This window comes from Bombina bombina, chromosome 4, assembly GCF_027579735.1.
Source record: "Bombina bombina isolate aBomBom1 chromosome 4, aBomBom1.pri, whole genome shotgun sequence".
Taxonomy (NCBI): domain Eukaryota; kingdom Metazoa; phylum Chordata; class Amphibia; order Anura; family Bombinatoridae; genus Bombina; species Bombina bombina.
In genome coordinates, this window is record NC_069502.1 from 852,150,523 (window position 1) to 852,174,840 (window position 24,318).

The window sequence follows — 24,318 nt, forward strand, 5'->3', positions numbered from 1 at the left end:
ATTCCAGCAGATCTTTGTTTTTTATCGTTTCCGGGACCCCCACCACCCTAAGGTTATTTCTCCGACTGCGATTTTCGAGGTCATCAACTTTCTCCTGAAGTGCCTGGTTTTAGCGTTGAAGTTGCCTTACTGCGGCAGAGGTGGACGTCTGCCTGTCCTCCACATCAGATATGCGTTGTTCAGCGTGAGTGAGCCTGGTGGAAAATTGGCGCACTTCACTAATGAGGGTATCAACCCCTGCCTGGATTGATTCCATTTTGGGTAAGAAGAATGACTTAAGCTCTTGAAGCAAGGCAGCTGAATCTGTTGTGATCGCGTTGGAGGACCTGGGGGAGGGTGGGGATTCCATGTGTTGATCTGTTATCGGTCTTTTCTTTTCTGAGTGCTTGCCCCTGGAGGCCATCTTTCCTGCCGACGAGTGGAGAACAGGCGTGAAATATTGATCAAGCTTCATACAAAATCTTCACTAGCCTTTTACAGTGTTATTGATGTTTACTTGTTACGACAGTAAGTGTTCCCCAGACGGCAGTATAGAACAAAATTTCGGCAGTTACATTAACAAGCCCAAATAGCTGAAGGTATAAAACTTTTATTATGTGGCACTTCGCCCCCTTCCCCCTCCTTGATAGCGCCTCAGCAAATCAGTGTCCAGTCTGAACAAGAAAGGTTGTGACTCCTGAAGTATAGATGGCTTTACTGGGTACTACAGCTATCTGTTTCCCCTGAATGGCAGTTTCAACAGGTGCAAGAACAGTACCAAATAGCTGAAGGTATAAGACTTCTAGTGTGCAGCCTCTCCTGTTTTTTTGTTGTTTTTTTTTTTGCTTTTTTTTTTTTGGTTCTCCTTCTTTCCCTCTGGAAATTTGCAGCTAATCAATGTCCAATCTGAACAATAAAGGTTGTAACTCCTTATGTATAGGTGGTTTGACCAGATGTTATAGCTATCAGTGCCCCCTAGATGGCAGTACAGGACAAGATTTCAATAGTTGCAATAACAGCACCAAATAGCTGAAGGTACAAAACTTTTACCATGCAGTGTTTCTCCCTATTTCCCCTCTTTCTGAAGATATTTTAGCAGATCAGTGTCCAATTTGAACAATAAAGGTTATTACTCTTCGTGTACAGGTGGCTTTACTGAATCTGTGCTCCCTAGAGCCAGTCACATACAATGTTTTAATTGAAAGCAATAACCGTTACAGGTCCCTGTGCATGTTTGACCGGAATCAAATTAATAAACACCAGTTGCCCAGGTTTTATAGTGTTGGTATCTCTGGGAAGGGTCTGCAGGAGGCCATATAATAAGAAGGGAGGGGAGAGGGGCCACGTTAAATCAAGTGAAGAGGACCTCCTGTGTAGTGGCTGCCTTGGTATTACAATGCGGTGGTAAGCTTTACAAAACGGTTTATACCCTCCTGCCAGGCATCAACTGAAAAATCTGCAGTTCATATCAGACCCTTTGCCGGTTGTAAAAGGGGTACTTGGCCTAGGACAGAGTGCTGTGTTATTGCGCTTTTTCTGTGCCCCCGGATCTATGTTAGCCTGCCCTGCCTCCTCTCACCTCCGTGTCACCACTGCCTTCCTATGTGATAAGTATAGGGCACCGGTCCAGGACCTTAGCCAGCTCACCACCTCCGGTCTCCTGCTGAGTGTAGCGGTGTCCTCACAATGTGCCTAATTTGTCCGTTGCGACTTTGGAAGGAGGAGGCCGCGATCCAAAATGGCGCTCACCCTTTGCGCTCCATTGCGCACTCTTTCTTTCTGGGGGCAAGGGCAATGGATTAGCCCTTCACACTTCTTCGTCCGTTGGGGTTGAGGTGTACAATAACCTCCAACAAGGCTAATGTGTGTGGGGAACGTGCTGGCAGCAAATATTAGCGTTTTTTAGGAGCCTAGTATGCGGAGCTCTCTGTGTTTGCTGCCAGTCCGTTGCTCCGCCCACCGGAAGTCCCGGCCCTGTCGGTTTTATTGCACAAGAGACTAGCTGAGCTTCCAGAAATGCAGTCCTTTGTTAAGGCTCTGATTAGGATCAAACCTGTGTTTAGATCTGGGGCTCCTCCTTGGAGCCTAAATCTTGTTCTTCAGGTTTTGCAACAGGTTCCGTTTGAGCCTCTGCATTCCGTTGACATTAAATTGTTATCTTGGAAGGTTCTCTTTTTATTGGCTATAGCCTCTGTGCACATAGCTTCTGAGATCTCCGGTTTGAAATGTGAGCCCCCTTATCTGATTTTTCATGTAGATAAGGCAGTTTTACGTACAAAATTAGGTTTTCTTCCTAAGGTTGTGTCAGATCGCAACATCAGTCAGGAGATTGTGGTTCCTTCCTTGTGTCCTAATCCTTCATCAAAGGAATGCTTACTTCACAATTCGGATGTGGTTTGCGCCTTGAAGTTCTATCTTCAGGCTACTAAGGAGTTTAGACAATCTTCTTCTTTGTTGTCTATTCGGGGAAGCGTAAGGGGTTGAAGTCTACTTCAACTTCCCTATCTTTTTGGTTAAGGAGTGTCATCCGCTTTGCTTACGAGACAGTGGGACATCGTCATCCTGAGAGGATAAAGGCTCATTCCATTAGAGCAGTGGCTTCCTCTTGGGCCTTTAAGAATGAGACCTCTATGGATCAGATTTGTAAGGCGACTACCTGGTCCTCCTTACATACTTTTTAAAAATTTTTACAAGTTTGATGTTTTTGCTTCAGCTGAAGCAGCTTTCGGGAGAAAAGTTATGCAGGCTGTGGTGCCCTCAGAATAAGGTCCGCCTCTTCCTTTTTGTTCCCTCCCGTTATTCATTCAGTGTCCTCTGGAGCTTGGGTATAGTTTTCCCAAAAGTAAGGAATGAAGCCGTTTACTCTCCCTATCTTAGGAAGGAAAAGATAATTTTCTTCTAAAATGGAAAGAGACCACAGCTACATTCATTACTTTTGGGAATTAAGAACTTAGCCACCAGGAGGAGGCAAAGACAACCCAGCGAAAGGCTTAAATACTCCTCCCACTTCCCTCATCCCCCAGTCATTCTTTGCCTTTCGTCCCAGGAGGTTGGCAGAGAAGTGTCAGAAGTTTGTTTCGTCTCATATGGAGGGTATTACTCTTCAACATGGGACGGGAGTTTTAAGTAATCCTGTCAGTTCCTCAGTGAGGACCTGGATGAAAGTTAGGGTCCGGAGATGCAGGGAGAGTCTTTCTGTGAAACTCCCGACTCATGTTAACAGCTCCACAAGGAATCTGCGTTGACTATCTTCGCTTCGCTGCTTGCTTTCTTCTCTCAAGTCCATGTCGGAGGCGACTATCCGTCACACGTGAAGGGCCGTGTTCTTGTTCCTGTAAGATCGTTTCAATTTACTTCTTCAGAATGTACTGTAACTCATTTGTTTCCTGTGAGGTACATATCTTGCGGGACTTATAAGATGTATACAGGGTCTCAGTGAGACTCCTTTAGGGTCTTGAAATCAAGAGTTAATATCTCCTGAGGGGGATTATTGAACAGGGGTATTTTTTTTTTTTATTATTTTTTTTTATAAATATTTTTATTGAAAAGAGGAAAAATAAGAAACATATACATAGTGTGTAATACAAATAAAACATCAAATTTTCCAGTTTCCATTTTCAAATTAGTCCTTAGTAAACAGATAGTGTTATAGTATCAAGGAATCATATATCTCTACATGTCCAGCAAGGCTCTATGGCCTGTCAATTAAGATCAGCAGTATTCAATCATCAGAAGAGGAAAAGAAAAGAAAAAAGAAAAAACACAACATCAAATAAGGAGTCGATCACATCCAATTATTCTGGATTACTCTACAAATGCATCTGACATGTGCAGAGCAATAGGAATAAACATTAGTTTTCAGTGTGTCACGGTGTCACGGCTCGTCCTGTCCGAGCCAGTAGGCAGCTTCTTGTGTCCCCCATTTAGCTATGTGTAGAGCATGATCTGCATCTTTCTCGCTAGGTGTATGAAGGCCTCCTATGTTAATCAGTCATGTCGCGCTCATCTATTATTACAATCCATTTAGTAATATCACTGGGGGATACTATTGTTTCTCCAACATAGGTGTGTCCGGTCCACGGCGTCATCCTTACTTGTGGGATATTCTCTTCCCCAACAGGAAATGGCAAAGAGCCCAGCAAAGCTGGTCATATGATCCCTCCTAGGCTCCGCCTACCCCAGTCATTCTCTTTGCCGTTGCACAGGCAACATCTCCACGGAGATGGCTAAGAGTTTTTTGGTGTTTAAATGTAGTTTTTATTCTTCAATCAAGTGTTTGTTATTTTAAAATAGTGCTGGTATGTACTATTTACTCTGAAACAGAAAAGAGAAGAAGATTTCTGTTTGTGAGAGGAAGATGATTTTAGCAAACGTTACTAAAATCGATTGCTGTTTCCACACAGGACTGTTGAGATGAAGTAACTTCAGTTGGGGGAAGCAGTTGGCAGACTTTTCTGCCTGAGGTATGATGGCCACATTTCTAACACGACTTGATAATGCTGGAAGGCTGTCATTTTCCCTATGGGGACCGGTAAGCCATTTTCTTAGATTAAGTATAAGAATAAAGGCTTTATAAGGGCTTAAAAAACTGGTAGACATTTTTCTGGGCTAAAACGATTACTTGCTAAGCATATTTGACAGATTATAGCGCTTTATAGTTATTATAATCTTGGGGATTGTTGTTAAAAAACGGCAGGCACTGTATGGACACCTTTTTCAGATGGGGGCCTTCTATAGTCATAGGCAGAGCCTCATTTTCGCGTCACTAATGCGCAGTTGTTTTTGGGAGGCAAGGCATGCAGATGCATGTGTGAGGAGCTAAGATCCACTGAAAAAGCTTATAGAAGGCGTCATTTGGTATCGTATTCCCCTCTGGGCTTGGTTGGGTCTCAGCAAAGCAGATTCCTGGGACTGTATAGGGGTTAAATGTAAAAACGGCTCCGGTTCCGTTATTTTAAGGGTTAAAGCTTTCAAATTTGGTGTGCAATACTTTTAAGGCTTTAAGACACTGTGGTGAAATTTTGGTGAATTTTGAACAATTGCTTCATACTTTTTCGCATATTCAGTAATAAAGTGTGTTCTGTTTAAAATTTAAAGTGACAGTAACGGTTTTATTTTAAAACGTTTTTTGTGCTTTGTTGACAAGTTTAAGCCTGTTTAACATGTCTGAACCATCAGATAAACGATGTTCTATATGTATGAAAGCCAATGTGTCTCCCCATTTAAATATATGTGATAATTGTGACATGGTGTCCAAACAAAGTAGGGACAATGATGCCACAGATAATAATAGTGCCCAAGATGATTCTTCAGATGAGGGGAGTAAGCATGGTACTGCATCACCCCCTTCTGTGTCTACACCAGTTTTGCCCACACAAGAGGCCCCTAGTACATCTAGTGCGCCAATACTTATTACTATGCAACAATTAACGGCTGTTATGGATAATTCTATTGCAAATATTTTATCTAAAATGCCTACTTATCAAAGAAAGCGCGATTGCTCTGTTTTAAACACTGAAGAGCAAGAGGACGCTGATGATAACGCTTCTGACATACCCTCACACCAATCTGAAGGGGCCAGGAGGGAGGTTTTGTCTGAGGGAGAAATTTCAGATTCAGGGAAAATTTCTCAACAAGCTGAACCTGATGTTGTAACATTTAAATCTAAATTAGAACATCTCCGCGCACTGCTTAAGGAGGTATTATCTACTCTGGATGATTGTGACAATTTGGTCATTCCAGAGAAATTATGTAAGATGGACAAGTTCCTAGAGGTTCCGGTGCCCCCCGATGTTTTTCCTATACCCAAGCGGGTGGCGGACATAGTAAACAAGGAATGGGAAAGGCCCGGCATACCTTTTGTGCCTCCCCCTATATTTAAGAAATTATTTCCTATAGTCGACCCCAGAAAGGACTTATGGCAGACAGTCCCTAAGGTCGAGGGGGCGGTCTCTACTCTAAACAAACGCACTACTATTCCCATAGAAGATAGTTGTGCTTTTAAAGATCCTATGGATAAAAAATTAGAGGGTTTGCTTAAAAGAATGTTTGTTCAGCAAGGTTACCTTCTTCAACCAATTTCATGCATTGTTCCTGTCACTACGGCAGCGTGTTTCTGGTTCGAAGAACTAGAAAAGTCGCTCGATAAGGAATCTTCGTATGAGGAGATTATGGACAGAGTTCATGCACTTAAATTGGCTAACTCTTTTATTCTAGATGCCGCTTTGCAATTAGCGAGATTAGCGGCGAAAAATTCAGGGTTTGCTATCGTGGCGCGCAGAGCGCTCTGGCTAAAGTCTTGGTCAGCGGATGTGTCTTCCAAGACAAAATTGCTTAACATCCCTTTCAAGGGCAAAACACTGTTTGGTCCTGATTTGAAAGCGATTATTTCAGACATCACCGGAGGAAAGGGCCACGCCCTTCCTCAGGATAGGTCTTTTAAGGCTAGAAATAAGCCTAATTTTCGTCCCTTTCGCAGAAACGGACCAGCCTCTACTTCTACATCCTCTAAGCAAGAGGGTAATACTTCTCAACCCAAACCAGCCTGGAGACCGATGCAAGGCTGGAACAAGGGTAAGCAGGCCAAGAAGCCTGCCACTGCTACCAAAACAGCATGAAGGGATGGCCCCCGATCCGGGACCGGATCTGGTGGGGGGCAGACTTTCTCTCTTTGCTCAGGCCTGGGCAAGAGATGTTCAGGATCCTTGGGCACTAGAAATAGTTTCTCAAGGTTATCTCCTGGAATTCAAGGAACTACCCCCAAGGGGAAGGTTCCACAGGTCTCAATTATCTTCAAACCAAATAAAAAGACAGGCATTCTTACATTGTGTAGAAGACCTGTTAAGGATGGGAGTAATTCATCCAGTTCCAATAAGAGAACAAGGGATGGGATTTTACTCCAACCTGTTCATAGTTCCCAAAAAAGAGGGAACTTTCAGACCAATTCTAGATCTCAAGATCCTAAACAAATTTCTCAGGGTTCCATCATTCAAAATGGAAACCATTCGAACGATCCTTCCTACCATCCAGGAAGGTCAATTTATGACCACGGTGGATTTAAAGGATGCGTACCTCCATATTCCTATCCACAAGGAACATCATCAGTTCCTAAGGTTCGCTTTTCTGGTCAAGCATTACCAGTTTGTGGCACTTCCTTTCGGATTAGCCACTGCTCCGAGAATTTTCACAAAGGTACTAGGGTCCCTTCTAGCGGTTCTAAGACCAAGGGGCATTGCAGTAGTACCGTACTTGGACGACATCCTGATTCAAGCGTCGTCTCTGTCAAAAGCAAAGGCTCATACGGACATCGTCCTAGCCTTTCTCAGATCTCACGGATGGAAAGTAAACATAGAAAAAAGCTCTCTTTCCCCGTCAACAAGAGTTCCCTTCTTGGGAACAATAATAGACTCCTTAGAAATGAGAATTTTTCTGACAGAGGTCAGAAAATCAAAACTTCTAAGCTCTTGTCAAGTTCTTCATTCTGTTCTTCGTCCTTCCATAGCGCAGTGCATGGAAGTAATAGGATTGATGGTTGCAGCAATGGACATAGTTCCTTTTGCACGAATTCATCTAAGACCATTACAACTGTGCATGCTCAGACAGTGGAATGGGGATTATACAGACTTGTCTCCGACGATTCAAGTAGATCAAAGGACCAGAGATTCACTCCGTTGGTGGCTAATCCTGGACAACCTGTCACAGGGAATGAGCTTCCGCAGACCAGAGTGGGTCATTGTCACGACCGACGCCAGTCTGGTGGGCTGGGGCGCGGTCTGGGAACCCCTGAAAGCTCAGGGTCTATGGTCTCGGGAAGAATCTCTTCTCCCGATAAACATTCTGGAACTGAGAGCGATATTCAATGCTCTCAAAGCTTGGCCTCATCTAGCAAAGGCCAAATTCATAAGGTTTCAATCAGACAACATGACGACTGTTGCATATATCAACCATCAGGGGGGAACAAGGAGTTCCCTGGCGATGGAGGAAGTGACCAAGATAATTCAATGGGCGGAGGATCACTCCTGCCACTTGTCTGCAATCCACATCCCAGGGGTGGAAAATTGGGAAGCGGATTTTCTGAGTCGTCAGATATTCCATCCGGGGGAGTGGGAACTCCACCCGGAAATCTTTGCCCAAATAACTCAATTATGGGGCATTCCAGACATGGATCTGATGGCGTCTCCTCAGAACTTCAAGGTTCCTTGTTACGGGTCCAGATCCAGGGATCCCAAGGCGACTCTAGTAGATGCACTAGTAGCACCTTGGACCTTCAACCTAGCTTATGTTTTCCCACCGTTTCCTCTCATTCCCAGGCTGGTAGCCAGGATCAACCAGGAAAGGGCTTCGGTGATCTTGATAGCTCCTGCGTGGCCACGCAGGACTTGGTATGCAGACCTGGTGAATATGTCATCGGCTCCACCATGGAAGCTACCTTTGAGACAGGACCTTCTTGTTCAAGGTCCATTCGAACATCCGAATCTGGTTTCTCTCCAACTGACTGCTTGGAGATTGAACGCTTGATTTTATCAAAGCGTGGGTTTTCAGATTCTGTAATAGATACTCTGATTCAGGCTAGAAAGCCTGTAACTAGAAAAATTTACCATAAGATATGGAAAAAATATATCTATTGGTGTGAATCTAAAGGATTCCCATGGAACAAGATAAAAATTCCTAGGATTTTATCCTTTCTACAAGAGGGTTTGGAGAAGGGATTATCTGCAAGTTCTCTGAAGGGACAGATTTCTGCGTTATCTGTTTTACTTCACAAAAGGCTGGCAGCTGTGCCAGACGTTCAAGCGTTTGTTCAGGCTCTGGTTAGAATCAAGCCTGTTTACAGACCTTTAACTCCTCCCTGGAGTCTTAATCTAGTTCTTTCAGTTCTTCAAGGGGTTCCGTTTGAACCCTTACATTCCGTAGATATTAAGTTATTATCTTGGAAAGTTTTGTTTTTGGTTGCAATTTCTTCTGCTAGAAGAGTTTCTGAGTTATCTGCTCTGCAGTGTTCTCCGCCCTATCTGGTGTTCCATGCAGATAAGGTGGTTTTGCGTACTAAGCCTGGTTTTCTTCCGAAGGTTGTTTCCAACAAGAATATTAACCAGGAGATAGTTGTACCTTCTTTGTGCCCGAATCCAGTTTCAAAGAAGGAACGTTTGTTACACAATTTGGACGTAGTCCGTGCTCTAAAATTCTATTTAGAGGCCACTAAAGATTTCAGACAAACTTCTTCTTTGTTTGTTGTTTATTCTGGTAAAAGGAGAGGTCAAAAAGCAACTTCTACCTCTCTTTCTTTTTGGCTTAAAAGCATTATCCGTTTGGCTTATGAGACTGCCGGACGGCAGCCTCCTGAAAGAATCACAGCTCACTCCACTAGGGCTGTGGCTTCCACATGGGCCTTCAAGAACGAGGCTTCTGTTGACCAGATATGTAAGGCAGCGACTTGGTCTTCACTGCACACTTTTGCCAAATTTTAAAAATTTGATACTTTTGCTTCTTCAGAGGCTATTTTTGGGAGAAAGGTTTTGCAAGCCGTGGTGCCTTCCATTTAGGTGACCTGATTTGCTCCCTCCCTTCATCCGTGTCCTAAAGCTTTGGTATTGGTTCCCACAAGTAAGGATGACGCCGTGGACCGGACACACCTATGTTGGAGAAAACAGAATTTATGCTTACCTGATAAATTACTTTCTCCAACGGTGTGTCCGGTCCACGGCCCGCCCTGGTTTTTTTAATCAGGTCTGATTAATTATTTTCTCTAACTACAGTCACCACGGTATCATATGGTTTCTCCTATGCATATTTCCTCCTGTACGTCGGTCGAATGACTGGGGTAGGCGGAGCCTAGGAGGGATCATATGACCAGCTTTGCTGGGCTCTTTGCCATTTCCTGTTGGGGAAGAGAATATCCCACAAGTAAGTATGACGCCGTGGACCGGACACACCGTTGGAGAAAGTAATTTATCAGGTAAGCATAAATTCTGTTTTTCTTTCCACAATTGTATCATAAGTTCATGTACGTCTGCGGTCCCCTGTTGAAGGTGGTGGTATCTTTCTAACTGCAGGAGAGTGTCAACTTGTTGACTCCACTCCGATACCGTTGGGATAGTGCGCGATTTCCAATATTTGGGAATCATCATTTTAGCACTGTTCAGCATAATCAACAATAGCGCCCTGCTTTGTTTGCTCTCTAGTTTGGGTAGTGACAAGTACAATAGTGTTTTAGGGCTATTCTGTAGTGCCTTCCCTATTGTGCGTTCTATCTGGGTTAGTACATTCACCCAATATGTGTCTAATTTGGGGCATTGCCACCAAATGTGTGTCAGTGTTCCCTCCTCTCTGCAGTCTCTCCAACACTTTCCTGAAGCTGTCTTGTAGATTTTATGTAGCTTGTGGGGCGTAAGGTACCACCTTGACATAAACTTATAACTTGCTTCCTGTACTCTTACCGAGATTGAAGCTCTTTTAGTGACTTGGAACGCAGCGTGCCAGTCTTTGATATCTATCTCCATTTGCAATTCTTTTTCCCATGTCTTGGTGTATGTCGGAAGTGTGTTTGACTCCTCCAGCACCAGAAGTCTGTATGTTAGTGCAATAGTGTGTGTTAATGGGGAGTCTCGTAGACACAGGCCTTCAAATGCTGTCACCTGTCTCGTTAGTGTATATTTGTGGCGGTGAGTCGCAAGATAGTGGGTGATCTGGGAGTGTGCCAGCCAGTCCATGTGTGCACCTATTGTTGTCTCCCTCAGGTCTGTCAATGGTTTTAGCTTGTTTCCCTCTAGGAGAGATAGTAGCGTAAGGTCTTTGAAGGGGATCATAAGCTCTGTCTCTTTTCCTCTGTAGTTCCAGGGGAGGTCGTTATTCTGGTATATGGAGGTCAATGGCGCATCTATGGATGAGATATTCGAGGTTGTGTGTATGATTTTGCCCCATTGGGTGTAAAAGTCTGAGAAAAGGGGGAACACGATGGTGGCTTTGTGTCTATACTTCTCCAAAACCCACACCTGCAGACCAGCATTCCTTGTGTCGAGTATGTCACAGTCTAATTGTACCCACACCTTGTTAGGGTCATTGTGGCACCAATCTATCAGCCTCTGCAATGTGATGGCCTGTTTGTAGGTATTTATGTTGGGGATCCCAAGCCCCCCTCTGTCTCTAGGAAGGTATAATGTTTTCCTCGCTATCCGCGGCTTGACGCCCCCCCAGATGTATTGCTCCATGAGGTTTTGTATCTTATGTAGAAAGCCTATCGGCAAAGGTATAGGAGTAGTCTGCAATAGGTATAGCAGTCTGGGGAGCACGTTCATTTTAATAACATGAATTCTGCCTATCCATGATATCGATTTTTTTTTCCAGCTAGATAGATCTGTGATTAGTGTGGATTGAACAGGGGTATTTTTAATCATGTTTGTTATGTGATTCAACCTGTTTTTGTGTAGTGTTAACTGGTCTCATGGCTAGGAACATAAAGGCCTTTGGAAGTGACGCGACCTTATGGTTGGGCGTGCTTTTTTGGACTGTACGGTTCACCTACCTTCTGGTCTTCCATTTCTGCATTCCTGACCGTGTGGCAATGGAGAAATTCTGGTCTGCCGGTGTCTGGTTCATAGCAGGTAGTGAGTGCCCCAGCCATTGTGGATGTCAGGTGATGTTTAGATTTTGTTTTCTTTTAGTCCATATTTTATATTCTCTATCCAGTTATGGAGGATTCTGATGCTAAGACTGTTCAAATTTCAGATTCTTCTTCTTGAGAAGAATGCAAATTGGCCCCGTTGACACGTGTCAATCAGTATGTCATATTAGAGCGCCTTGTTCCTAGGGCTCGGGGAATCAAGGGACCGCTGAGCCATCCGCCTCTGGGGTCCTGTCCTCCGAGAGGCAAGTTCCCTACCACTTCCTATTACTACACATGCGGGTAACCCAGTTTATGTTTATCCCTCCTTGCAGGGTGGCTTGTTCCCCCCGGAGGTTGCAGCACGTTTTCGTTTTCACATACTTTTGACGATTATGCGTCTGCAAAGCCCAGACATTTATTTGCGATTGTGCTCGTGCCCTATTGTCCCGGGTCTCCCGGCTTTGGAAGTGCCTTTCCAGTTCCCTGCGGGTGTAGCTGTGTCTGCGTGTTGTGCCTTTCGTTACAGGATAGTGTGCCTTAGTTTTTTACTCAGACACGTTTTTGAGTTATTGGAGGATCCTATCCTTAATAGATATGGGAATCCGAAGTCTTCTACTTCGAATGGCTCACCTCATTAGACATGAGGGGATGATGTAATCTCCTGATTTGTCTGCTTTTTGAGATCTTTCCCAGTTTTATTGGAAGATCAGGGTTCTGTTTGGCTGGTCCTGCGGGTCTGCCTGTTTCTTCTTGGGTGTTAACCTACGGGTTGCCTTATATTTTCTTTTATCCGATAAGGATGTCTTTTATTTTTGATTATATGTTTCCTTCGGAAACTTTCTCTGGGATCGATTCTCGCCGTTTACTTCTGCAGAAGTTTGTTAAGGGACATGTTGGTCCTATGTTTGGGCAACTTGACAGTTATGATCCTGACTGCAGGCTGGTCCTGCTTGGGTTCGGATCTTCTGTCTCTTGGCTTGTTTAGACACGTGGTGGCAGTTCTGCCTGGCTGGTTCGGTTGAGGTGCCGAGTGCTCACTTTATTATTTGTGTTTTCTTGTTTTTATTTTACAAGTTTCAGCTAAGCATTCTAAGAGGACTTGTGGGTCAGTGAGGCAGGAAGGATTGTTTCAGTCTTTATTAGCCTTCAAACTGGTTGACTGGGTCAGTGGAGTTCCACTGCGTCACTTTCTCTTTTGCTTCCAATACTCTCGGGACCTAGAGTTTTTCTTCCTCACGTGGGAGGATTGGGGGCTTAGCACCTCCTTACCGCTGGTTTGGGCAGTTTGGCCTTTCTGAGGCTCTGGAAATTGTCCTTTTGGACTTGTTCCTTCAGTGGTTCTCTTCTTCATTGCGACCATTTGGACTTTGTCCATTTCTCCATGTGGGTTAGATCACCTTATGGGGACCTGGTTTTCCCTTAGGGAGATGGTTGTTCCCTTTTAGGGACATTGGGCAGTGTGGTCTCCTTTGGGCTCTGCTTAGGGGGTGTTTAAGTTCAGGGATATTGTTTGTTTTAAACAATTGGGGGCTCGGATCTATCATCGCCCTTATTCCGGTTGCAGAGGCTTTTGCTCAGTGTTTTCCCTTGTGGAATCCGTTGCGGGTTGTTACCGGACCTTTAGGATCTAGGGCAGGTTCAGGTTTCTCCAGTTCCAGGGAACTTGGCCTATGACCTTTGGTCTGGCTAGTTAATCTGGTCACGGTTGGCCAGGTTTTCTGAGTGCCGATGCTCATTGGGCTCGCCTTGCGCTTTTATGATCTGTTTCCCTTGGACAGTTTGCTGAAGTAACCTGATGGCTTCGGAGATTTGATCTCTTGTTCAGCCTGTGGCTTTGTGTCTTGTGGGCAGGTGCTCTGTCTTTAATAGCCCCTTTTTCTTAGGAGGGGGGGCTTGTTCACCTCATTTCGGAAGTGTGGTCCCTGTCTTAGGGCTTCTCCTCCTGTTTGTCAGGAGGACAAAGGGCTCCTCCCCCTGTTTGTCAGGACCCTTTTAGGTTTTTTTTTGTTGTCCTTTTCTGGATTTTTGTGGTGATCTACGGTTTCCCTTTTGTTTTTTCTTGCCCTATCTCTTTGGGAGTTTTCGACTGTTGTTCCCTTCGCTTTTGAGGGATGTGTGGTTGGGGACCGACTGCTGGGCGATGGTGTCTCCTGGAGGACTGTTGGTTCAGTTGAGTCTGATTTGCGGTCTCTAGCTAGGCTTAAGGGCTATCTGCAGGTCAGTGTCCTTGGGGCTGTTTCCTTTTCAATGTTTTCTTGGCTTCGGACGAAGCAGGGTTTGTTGATTAGTGGTTTTCAGGCCTGGTGCCCTCAGAATGGGCCGCCTCTTGAACCCTCCCGTCTTGGTATTCAATGTCCTCTATAACGTTTGGTATTGTTTTCCCAAAAGTAATGAATGCAGCTGTGGACTCTTTCCATTTTAGAAGAAAAACTTAAATTATGCTTACTTGATAATTTAATTTTCTTCGAATTGAAAGAGTTCACAGCCACCCACCAGTAATTTTTATGTGGGGGCGTCTGTATTTTTTTCTTCTGGCACCTTTCACTCTGCCATTTCTTATACTGTTCCTTGGCCCTTGGCAGTATGACTGGGGGATGAGGGAAGTGGGAGCAGTATTTAAGCCTTTGACTGGGGTGTCTTTGCCTCCACCTTGTGGCCAGGTTCTTAATTCCCAAAAGTAATGAATGCAGCTGTGGACTCTTTCCATTCGAAGAAAATAAAATTATCAGGTAAGCATAATTTAAGTTTTATGCTTACCAGATAAATTCCTTTCCTTCCGGATAGGGAGAGTCCACGGCCCCCGCATGTTTTTTCTTGTCTATGGGCGGTCCCCTATTATTTATTTTATTCTTCTGGCGCCATTTATACCCTAATGTTTCTCCTACTTTTCCTTGTTCCCTCGGCAGAATGACTGGGGTAATGAGGAAGTGGGAGTGATATTTAAGCCTTTGGCTGGGTTGTCTTTGCCTCCTCCTGGTGGCCAGGTGTTGTATTTCCCAACAGTAAGAAATGAAGCCGTGGACTCTCCCTATCCGGAAGGAAAGGAATTTATCTGGTAAGCATAATTAGTTTTTTTACATTCTGACACTTAAGAATAGCAAGGGAGGCATTAGAGCTCCGCAGTAACACCAGAGACTTTAATGCAGCCTCTCTCACTTACCTGCACTAAATTTTATCTTTTTACTAATCTCCGGTAGTGCACAGCATGCTAAGTTAACTTTCTGGTCTGCTCACAAGGGCTTTGACTAACGAGTGACTCATACAGTGCTAAAAGAGGGTATTAAAGTCAGATTATTCTTCTTCTAAGGATAAGTATTCTGATATTCAGGCCGAGGGTGTGGGTGAGGATGTGTCCTTCAACTTTAGGCGAGGATGTGGGTGAGGATGTGTCCTTCAACTTCTGGCTAGAACATACCCCATGCCTTATTACAGGAAGTGTTAAAGGCTGTAGAGGTGGATGACTCTCCCACTCTTGAGAACCCAGCTACTAAGATGATTGAGAAGATTCTCAAGCCAGCTCCTAAGCAACCCTCCTGTTTCCCTGTGCCTAATTCAGTCACTGAACTAATGACTAAGGAATGGAATAAGTAATATTAGTAGAATGTAGTCAACACTATGCAGGTGCAGACCATAGAGGAGGCTTACCAATCCTATCCACACTAAATACATTTAAAAAAAAAAACAGCTGCTTAAAATATGTAAAATTTACCTTTAATTTATTACACAGAGTCTAACCATTGACAAGCAACATTATAGGCATATTAGCCCTTAATCATGCTTACTCCCCCAATACCTTAAAGGGACAGTGAAGTCAAAATTAAACTACCTTGATTCAGATAGAGCATGCAATTTTAAACAACTTTCCAATTTTCTTCTGTTATCCAATCTGCCTCTTTCTAAGATACTAAGAGGACAAAGCAAATTTGATAACAGTGGTAAATTGGAAAGTTGTTTAAAATTGCATCCTCTTAATGAATCATGAAAGTTTTTAATTTTGACTTTACTGTACCTTTAGTCAGTCTTTAAATATTTTCACGCAAGGTGCCACAATTACGCAATACATGTTTAGTTAAGTTAGATTAAGCTGTTTTAGGAGAAAGGCTTTCAAAAAAATTAAAAAACATTTTACTGTGTAAAATATATTTGAGTTGGGAATTATATAACCACTAGTTTGCATTATAAAAAGGTTATATATTCACTTATGTGGTTAAAAGGTTTATTATGGTGATAATGTTAATGAACGCTAGGTGGCACTTTTGTTTTGTGTAATTTTGGAGCCTTGTGTAAAGATAATTAAATACTGGTTAAGTGATTGGGGGTTAGCATGTTTAAAGGCTATTGTCAAGCCTGAAATGTTTCTTGTTGGACCCTGTGTAATAAATTAAATTACGATCCATTGTTTATGGATTTTTTTTTTATGTATTCAGTAAGGAATGGAACTAATCAGGTATGCCTTATGTTCCATATGCCAAATTCAAAGCCAAGCTCCTGCTACTGCCTTCCATGTTGGAGGTTTGGGAAATTTTTGCTCCATTTTTAAACGATCATCTGGGGTTGCCGTGTTCATTCATTCAGTGAAAGATTACCTTGTATTTTATCGCTAGTATTACCTTTTTAGGCGGGATTAGGCTGATTTGCTTCAGTAAAGTTATCTGTTAAAGGCACAATTGGTTTAAAAGAGGCTATACCTAGGAGGTGACCTACTAAAGAAAATGCTTCTGAGTTGTTGGTTCCTGGTTAAGCATCTCTCTCTCACTCTTTCTCCTTCATCTCCAAACCACCCTCATACCTGTATGGGGGGTTGAATAGGTAAGGGCAGCTTAGGTTAATAGTGCATTTATCCACTATTTTTAAAATATTATGTATTCTTAATATTCTTTTAACTGTTATATATAAATTAATATGTATTTTTTTACTTCTTTGTTTTACTGTTAAATTAAAAATATATTTTAAAATTCATATTTATGTTATAAAAGTAATTAGTATTACTATTGTATTATTACATAACAGGCATGTAGTTATGTAATACTATAGTTATAATGCAGCTGTCTTTTATAGAATAAATGTCTATTTTAAAAATATATTTATATTCAAAATAATAAACGCATCAAGCAAGGATATCAACATTTCAATTTATGTATCAAAATGATATATCCAATACTTAAACTAAACAAGTGATATCGCAGATGCACATATCTTTTTATATCTTGTACATGCAATTTTTAACATTGCTTTTACTTATTGTAATAAATTGCATTTGAGTTGGAGATGCCTGTCTTCTATTTTTCCTTTTAACTACATGACCATGCATTTTATTTCAAATATTGTAGATACAGTATAGTATAGTGTAGTAAGGCCTTGCATTGATATTCAATATTTAAAATGTTATGCATGTATATTGCATAATGCTTTAAGTATTGCATATAAATTAAAATGCATATATGTTAGCTTGTTGTGTTTTATTAGTGATAACAGATATATATGTTGATAAATATTCATGTTATACTAATCCGTAGCATTAAATTATATTTTTACATAACAGGCATGCAGTTATGTAGAACTATAATTTAGTTATACTGTCTTCAATATCAAATAATAAACACAACAAGCAATATTAATTATATTTTAATTTATATGCAAATATTTAATTTATATGCATTCTACTTAACAATGCATCATTTTAAATATTGAATATTTATGTGTAGGGCTCTAGCTTCTACAGTTGGTTTTAGGTTATGACAGTTTAAATAATATGCATAGTCATGTACAATGCATATTGTTTAAAGTATTGTATATATTCTGTCTGAAATAATAGCAAGCAGCCTTTAAATACCTTTAGAGATATCTACAATACTTTTAATAATCTGCATTGTACATAACACAGAGATATAAAGCAAAACCTCGCCAGCCTAGCTGGATAACTGAATTGAGCCCCGGTCCACCGCTTCTTAAAAGGGGTGCCAATTGTGCAGGGGTTTAAGTCCCCCTTATAGTTGTCAGTAATTTATGAGTCACCTAGGGATACCACTTGTACCTTCTTGGAGGAATGGGGAAAACTTCAATTCCCGTTTTGCCAGCACTCTGGTGGATGGTTGCCGGCAATTTAGTGCATCTCTGTGACACATTATTTAAACATTTATTATAATTTTATCGACAAAGCTGCATAATTATAATGGGGAGGTTTACTATTTAGTATAGTTTATTATAATGACCTAGTTTTTTGACAGTAGGCAGTATGTGGGAGTTAGCTGGGGCATTTCAGAGGAATGTCAGTTAGACATTACTTAAGTGTAGACAGTTTTAGGGACTTAGCTGGGCATTACAGGGGTATGTTCTAAGGCGTGACGTAGGTGTAGGCGGTCAGGGACAGTTAGGTGGGCTGTGCAGGGGGAGTGTAAGTTATCTGATATGTAGATATAGGCATTCAGGGGGGAGTTAGTGGGACGTGCTAGTGGGAGTAGCCTACACTTTGATTCGGACACATAGACACAAGATCAATATGTTCAAATAAGCGAAGTGCAGGTTGTGAGGAGGGTAGCGGCCATATTTGTCTCGCCAGCTATCAGCTGCCAAGACTACATCATCTGAGGTAGTTAGTGTATATGTAATAAAACTTATTTCCCCATCTCAATATTTGAGTTTCAGTGAGCGCACTGTCTGCTCCATGTATGCCCACTTCAAATAGGGCCCCCTACCCGCAGGAAAATGCCTATGAGTGGCGATGTTGGCGATGCGGGTGGTGACATCACGTTCCCATTGACTTCTATGGGAGAGACATCGCCGCTTGCCGGCATTGCTCAGCCATGCCCATTTTCCTTGAATATCTTGACGGACCGTCGGACTGCAAGGCCAACAAGACCAGTAAGGCAGTCTCTCTCAACGCTAATGCTTTGAATATCAGGACATAAGGTTGATTGGTAAAGCAGATGTGAACTCTCTGCCCAATGTGCTTAGAGGAATATGGCTACACCTCACGAAGGCTTAAATGATTGTCTGGGGTTGCCATGTTCCTTTTTCAGAGAAATATTACCTGGTATTTCATGACTGGTCTGTCCTTTTGTAGGCAGTATCAGACTGATTTGCTTCCGGAAATTTCTCCTTTGTGAAAGGCACAATTGGGCTGCTGCTCCCAGGTTGTGATCCTTAAAAGAACAAGATGCTGAGCCATTTTCAAGATACTGAGCACTTTTCTCTCTCTGTCTATTTCTACCCTTGCCAGGTGAACCAGTATTCCTTTGGAGGATAGTACCTCTTTCAAAGACCTCATGAAGTGTAAACTTGAAGGTTTCCATAGAAGGTCTTTTTTAAGCTGGCAGATTTCCTGTTTCTACCAGCTTTCAGTATACCATGTGCTAATGGCTAGTGAATTATCCTTTGAAACAAATCTAGGATTGTCTGAAATTCTTTAAGAATCCATGGAAAGTACAGCAACCAGGATTGATGAAAAACGTATGAAGAACCAGGAAAACAGATGATACTATAGTTAAAACGTCCACTTTATTGGATATACATTATAAAAAGTTGTAAAGGCACAGCAACACAGACTTTGACAGCTGACACGTTTCCTGCCTCAAGCGGCACTTTATCAGGAGGGTTAGGGGGATAGAGAGAGATGGACAGAGATAGAGGGATAGGTATATTTCTTAACGTAAACATTTTGGCCCGAGTACACAGGCTTTAACACTAGTTCTAAATAATACGCTAGATTACAAATAAACCTTTCTCCAACATAGGTGTGTCCGGTCCACGGCGTCATCCTTACTTGTGGGATATTCTCTTCCCCAACAGGAAATGGCAAAGAGCCCAGCAAAGCTGGTCACATGATCCCTCCTAGGCTCCGCCTACCCCAGTCATTCTCTTTGCCGTTGTACAGGCAACATCTCCACGGAGATGGCTTAGAGTTTTTTAGTGTTTAACTGTAGTTTTTCATTATTCAATCAAGAGTTTGTTATTTTCAAATAGTGCTGGTACGTACTATTTACTCAGAAACAGAAAAGAGATGAAGAATTCTGTTTGTATGAGGAAAATGATTTTAGCAACCGTAACTAAAATCCATGGCTGTTCCACACAGGACTGTTGAAAGCATTAACTTCAGTTGGGGGAACAGTTTGCAGTCCTTTGCTGCTTGAGGTATGACACATTCTAACAAGACGATGTAATGCTGGAAGCTGTCATTTTCCCTATGGGATCCGGTAAGCCATGTTTATTACGATTGTAAATAAGGGCTTCACAAGGGCTTATTTAGACTGTAGACATTTTTTGGGCTAAATCGATTGATATTAACACTTATTTAGCCTTGAGGAATCATTTATTCTGGGTATTTTGATATAATTATATCGGCAGGCACTGTTTTAGACACCTTATTCTTTAGGGGCTTTCCCAAAGCATAGGCAGAGTCTCATTTTCGCGCCGGTGTTGCGCACTTGTTTTTGAGAGGCATGGCATGCAGTCGCATGTGAGAGGAGCTCTGATACTGATAAAAGACTTCTGAAGGCATCATTTGGTATCGTATTCCCCTTGGGTTTGGTTGGGTCTCAGCAAAGCAGATACCAGGGACTGTAAAGGGGTTAAAGCTTAAAACGGCTCCGGTTCCGCTATTTTAAGGGTTAAAGCTTCCAAAATTGGTGTGCAATATTTTCAAGGCTTTAAGACACTGTGGTGAAAGTTTGGTGAATTTTGAACAATTCCTTCATGTTTTTTCGCAATTGCAGTAATAAAGTGTGTTCAGTTTAAAATTTAAAGTGACAGTAACGGTTTTATTTCAAAACGTTTTTTGTACTTTCTTATCAAGTTTATGCCTGTTTAACATGTCTGAACTACCAGATAGACTGTGTTCTGAATGTGGGGAAGCCAGAATTCCTATTCATTTAAATAAATGTGATTTATGTGATAATGACAATGATGCCCAAGATGATTCCTCAAGTGAGGGGAGTAAGCATGGTACTGCATCATTCCCTCCTTCGTCTACACGAGTCTTGCCCACTCAGGAGGCCCCTAGTACATCTAGCGCGCCAATACTCCTTACTATGCAACAATTAACGGCTGTAATGGATAATTCTGTCAAAAACATTTTAGCCAAAATGAACCCTTGTCAGCGTAAGCGTGGATGCTCTGTTTTAGTTACTGAAGAGCATGACGACGCTGATATTAATATCTCTGAAGGGCCCCTAACCCAATCTGAGGGAGCCAGGGAGGTTTTGTCTGAGGGAGAAATTACTGATTTAGGGAACATTTCTCAGCAGGCTGAATCTGATGTGATTACTTTTAAATTTAAATTGGAACATCTCCGCATTTTGCTTAAGGAGGTATTATCCACTCTGGATGATTGTGAAAATTTGGTCATCCCAGAGAAACTATGTAAAATGGACAAGTTCCTAGAGGTGCCGGGGCTCCCAGAAGCTTTTCCTATACCCAAGCGGGTGGCGGACATTGTTAATAAAGAATGGGAAAGGCCCGGTATTCCTTTCGTCCCTCCCCCCATATTTAAAAAATTGTTTCCTATGGTCGACCCCAGAAAGGACTTATGGCAGTCAGTCCCCAAGGTCGAGGGAGCGGTTTCTACTTTAAACAAACGCACCACTATTCCCATAGAGGATAGTTGTGCTTTCAAAGATCCTATGGATAAAAAATTAGAAGGTTTGCTTAAAAAGATGTTTGTTCAGCAGGGTTACCTTCTACAACCCATTTCATGCATTGTCCCTGTCACTACAACTTCTACCTCTCTCTCTTTTTGGATTAAAAGCATCATCAGATTGGCTTACGAGACTGCCGGACGGCAGCCTCCCGAAAGAATCACGGCTCATTCCACTAGGGCTGTGGCTTCCACATGGGCCTTCAAGAACGAGGCTTCTGTTGATCAGATATGTAGGGCAGCAACTTGGTCTTCACTGCACACTTTTACCAAATTTTACAAGTTTGATACTTTTGCTTCTTCTGAGGCTATTTTTGGGAGAAAGGTTTTGCAAGCCGTGGTGCCTTCCATTTAGGTGACCTGATTTGCTCCCTCCCTTCATCCGTGTCCTAAAGCTTTGGTATTGGTTCCCACAAGTAAGGATGACGCCGTGGACCGGACACACCTATGTTGGAGAAAACAGAATTTATGTTTACCTGATAATTTTCTTTCTCCAACGGTGTGTCCGGTCCACGGCCCGCCCTGGTTTTTTAATCAGGTCTGATAATTTATTTTCTTTAACTACAGTCACCACGGTACCATATGGTTTCTCCTATGCTATTATTCCTCCTTAACGTCGGTCGAATGACTGGGGTAGGCGGAGCCTAGGAGGGATCATGTGACCAGCTTTGCTGGGCTCTTTGCCATTTCCTGTTGGGGAAGAGAATATCCCACAAGTAAGGATGACGCCGTGGACCGGACACACCGTTGGAGAAAGAAATTTATCAGGTAAACATAAATTCTGTTTTTCAGAAATATCTAGGTCACTAATCAAGCTTCAAATAAAAACAATGAGAGTAGTAAATATGATATGCCACATGGAGTGTGGATGGGACAAGGCAAGTTATCTCAATTGTATTTATTTCCTTTTTCTTTTTGTCTTTTCTTACAATTCTTATTGACTGTACTGTAAACTGTTATTAGATAATATAATTGACATGACCTCTAGAAATGCTGATAGCTTATCTCCACCATCTCCTACTCTTTGACTACCATCATGAGAAAGAAGAGATAACATTGAATGTGGTCGATTTCACTTTTATTGTTAGTATTTTAACATAAGAAAATCAACCAACAACTGTGAATTAATTGTAAATGGTGGAGCTGCATCTATAAAATTGTGTTAACTCAATTTTTTTTCTAATAAGTTGGTTTCAACAAAAAAAAGTTTACAACATTAATTTATATTTATTGTAGTGATTGACAAATATGGAATGCAGAGGCATCCTTAAAAATAGTCCCTAATGTCTAGTAAACTGCACTTAAGCCTTAGCAGCAAGGCTGAGGATGAGGAAATGTCTAGGGGTCATAACCTGTCCCTTAAGCTTATGGCAGACAATCATTCAGAACAGTTAAAATGTTTTCAAAAGAAAATAATTATGCCAATAATAAATATCATTTTCATTTTTCTTCTAAACAGATGAATTCACAAACTGCAGTTATCCTAGTCATGGTCAGAGTGCAGATGCTTCTTGCAATCTTTTAAAAAATCAAAGAAGTCACAAAGGAAATTTATGTTCTGAATGTGGGAAATGTTTCACAGAGAAATCATTTCTGTTTCACCATCTGAAATCTCATACAGGAGAGAAAGCATTTTCATGTTCTGATTGTGGCAAATGTTTTATTCGTGAATCAGATCTTATTATGCATCACAAAATTCACATAGAAGAAAAGGCATTTTCATGTTCTGAGTGTGAGAGATGTTTTACTCGAAAATCAGATCTTATTAAGCATCACAAAATTCACACAGGAGAAAAGGCATTTTCATGTTCTAACTGTAGGAAATGTTTTACTCTGAAATCAGATCTCATTAGGCATCACACAATTCACACTGGAGAAAAGGCATTTTCATGCTCTTACTGTGGGAAATATTTTACTCGGAAATCAACTGTTATTAGGCATCACAAAATTCACACTGGAGAAAAGGCATTTTCATGTACTGAGTGTGGGAAATGTTTTACTCGAAAACCAGAGCTTATTAAGCATCACAAAATTCACACAGGAGAAAAAGCATTTTGTTCTGATTGTGGCAAATGTTTTTTTCGTGAATCAGATTTTATTATGCATCGCAAAATTCACACAGGGGAAAAGGCATTTTCATGTTCTGAGTGTGGGAAATGTTTTAATCAGAAATCACATCTTTTTGCGCATCACAATACTCACACAGGAGAAAAAGCATTTTCATGTTCTTACTGTGGGAAATGTTTTACTCGGAAATCAACTGTTACTAGGCATCACAAAATTCACACAAGAGAAAAGTAAATTTATGCTTATGCTTACCTGATAAATTAATTTCTTCTACGATACGACGAGTCCACGGATTTTATCCTTACTTGTGGGATATTAACCTCCTGCTAACAGGAAGTGGCAAAGAGCACCACAGCAGAGCTGTATATATAGCGCCTCCCTTCCCTCCACCCCCAGTCATTCGACCAAAGGTTTAGGAAGAGAAAGGAAAATCTAAAGGTGCAGAGGTGACTGAAGTTGTAAAAAATAAAATATAATCTGTCTAAAAAATGACAGGGAGGGCCGGGGACTCGTCGTATTGTAGAAGAAATTAATCAGGTAAGCATAAATTTACTTTTCTTCTACATGATACGACGAGTCCACGGATTTCATCCTTACTTGTGGGATACAATACCAAAGCTACAGGACACGGATGAAACGGGAGGGACAAGACAGAGACCTAAACGGAAGGCACCACTGCTTGAAGAACTTTTCTCCCAAAAACAGCCTCAGAAGAAGCAAAAGTATCAAATTTGGAAAAAGTATGAAGAGTCTACCAAGTTGCAGCCTTGCAAATCTGTTCAACAGAAGCATGCCAGGCGGATGATACTCCTCAGCCAAAAAGAAAGAGAGGTAGCCATAGTTTCTCCAACATAGGTGTGTCCGGTCCACGGCGTCATCCTTACTTGTGGGATATTCTCTTCCCCAACAGGAAATGGCAAAGAGCCCAGCAAAGCTGGTCACATGATCCCTCCTAGGCTCCGCCTACCCCAGTCATTCTCTTTGCCGTTGTACAGGCAACATCTCCACGGAGATGGCTTAGAGTTTTTTAGTGTTTAAC

General features: G+C 41.9%; 1 protein-coding gene across 3 annotated transcripts in view; it reads left to right on the forward strand.

Moving 5' to 3' along the window:
* LOC128657287 (gastrula zinc finger protein XlCGF17.1-like) overlaps positions 1-24,117 on the forward strand; it is a 97,623-nt gene extending 73,506 nt beyond the window's left edge. For all 3 annotated transcript variants that reach the window (XM_053711570.1, XM_053711572.1, XM_053711571.1), the window contains one exon: positions 22,672-24,117. In XM_053711570.1, the coding sequence (XP_053567545.1) occupies positions 22,672-23,513 (842 nt within the window). In that variant the 3' untranslated portion in view covers positions 23,514-24,117. The remainder of the gene's footprint in view (positions 1-22,671) is intronic.
* Positions 24,118-24,318: the final 201 nt, after the last annotated feature.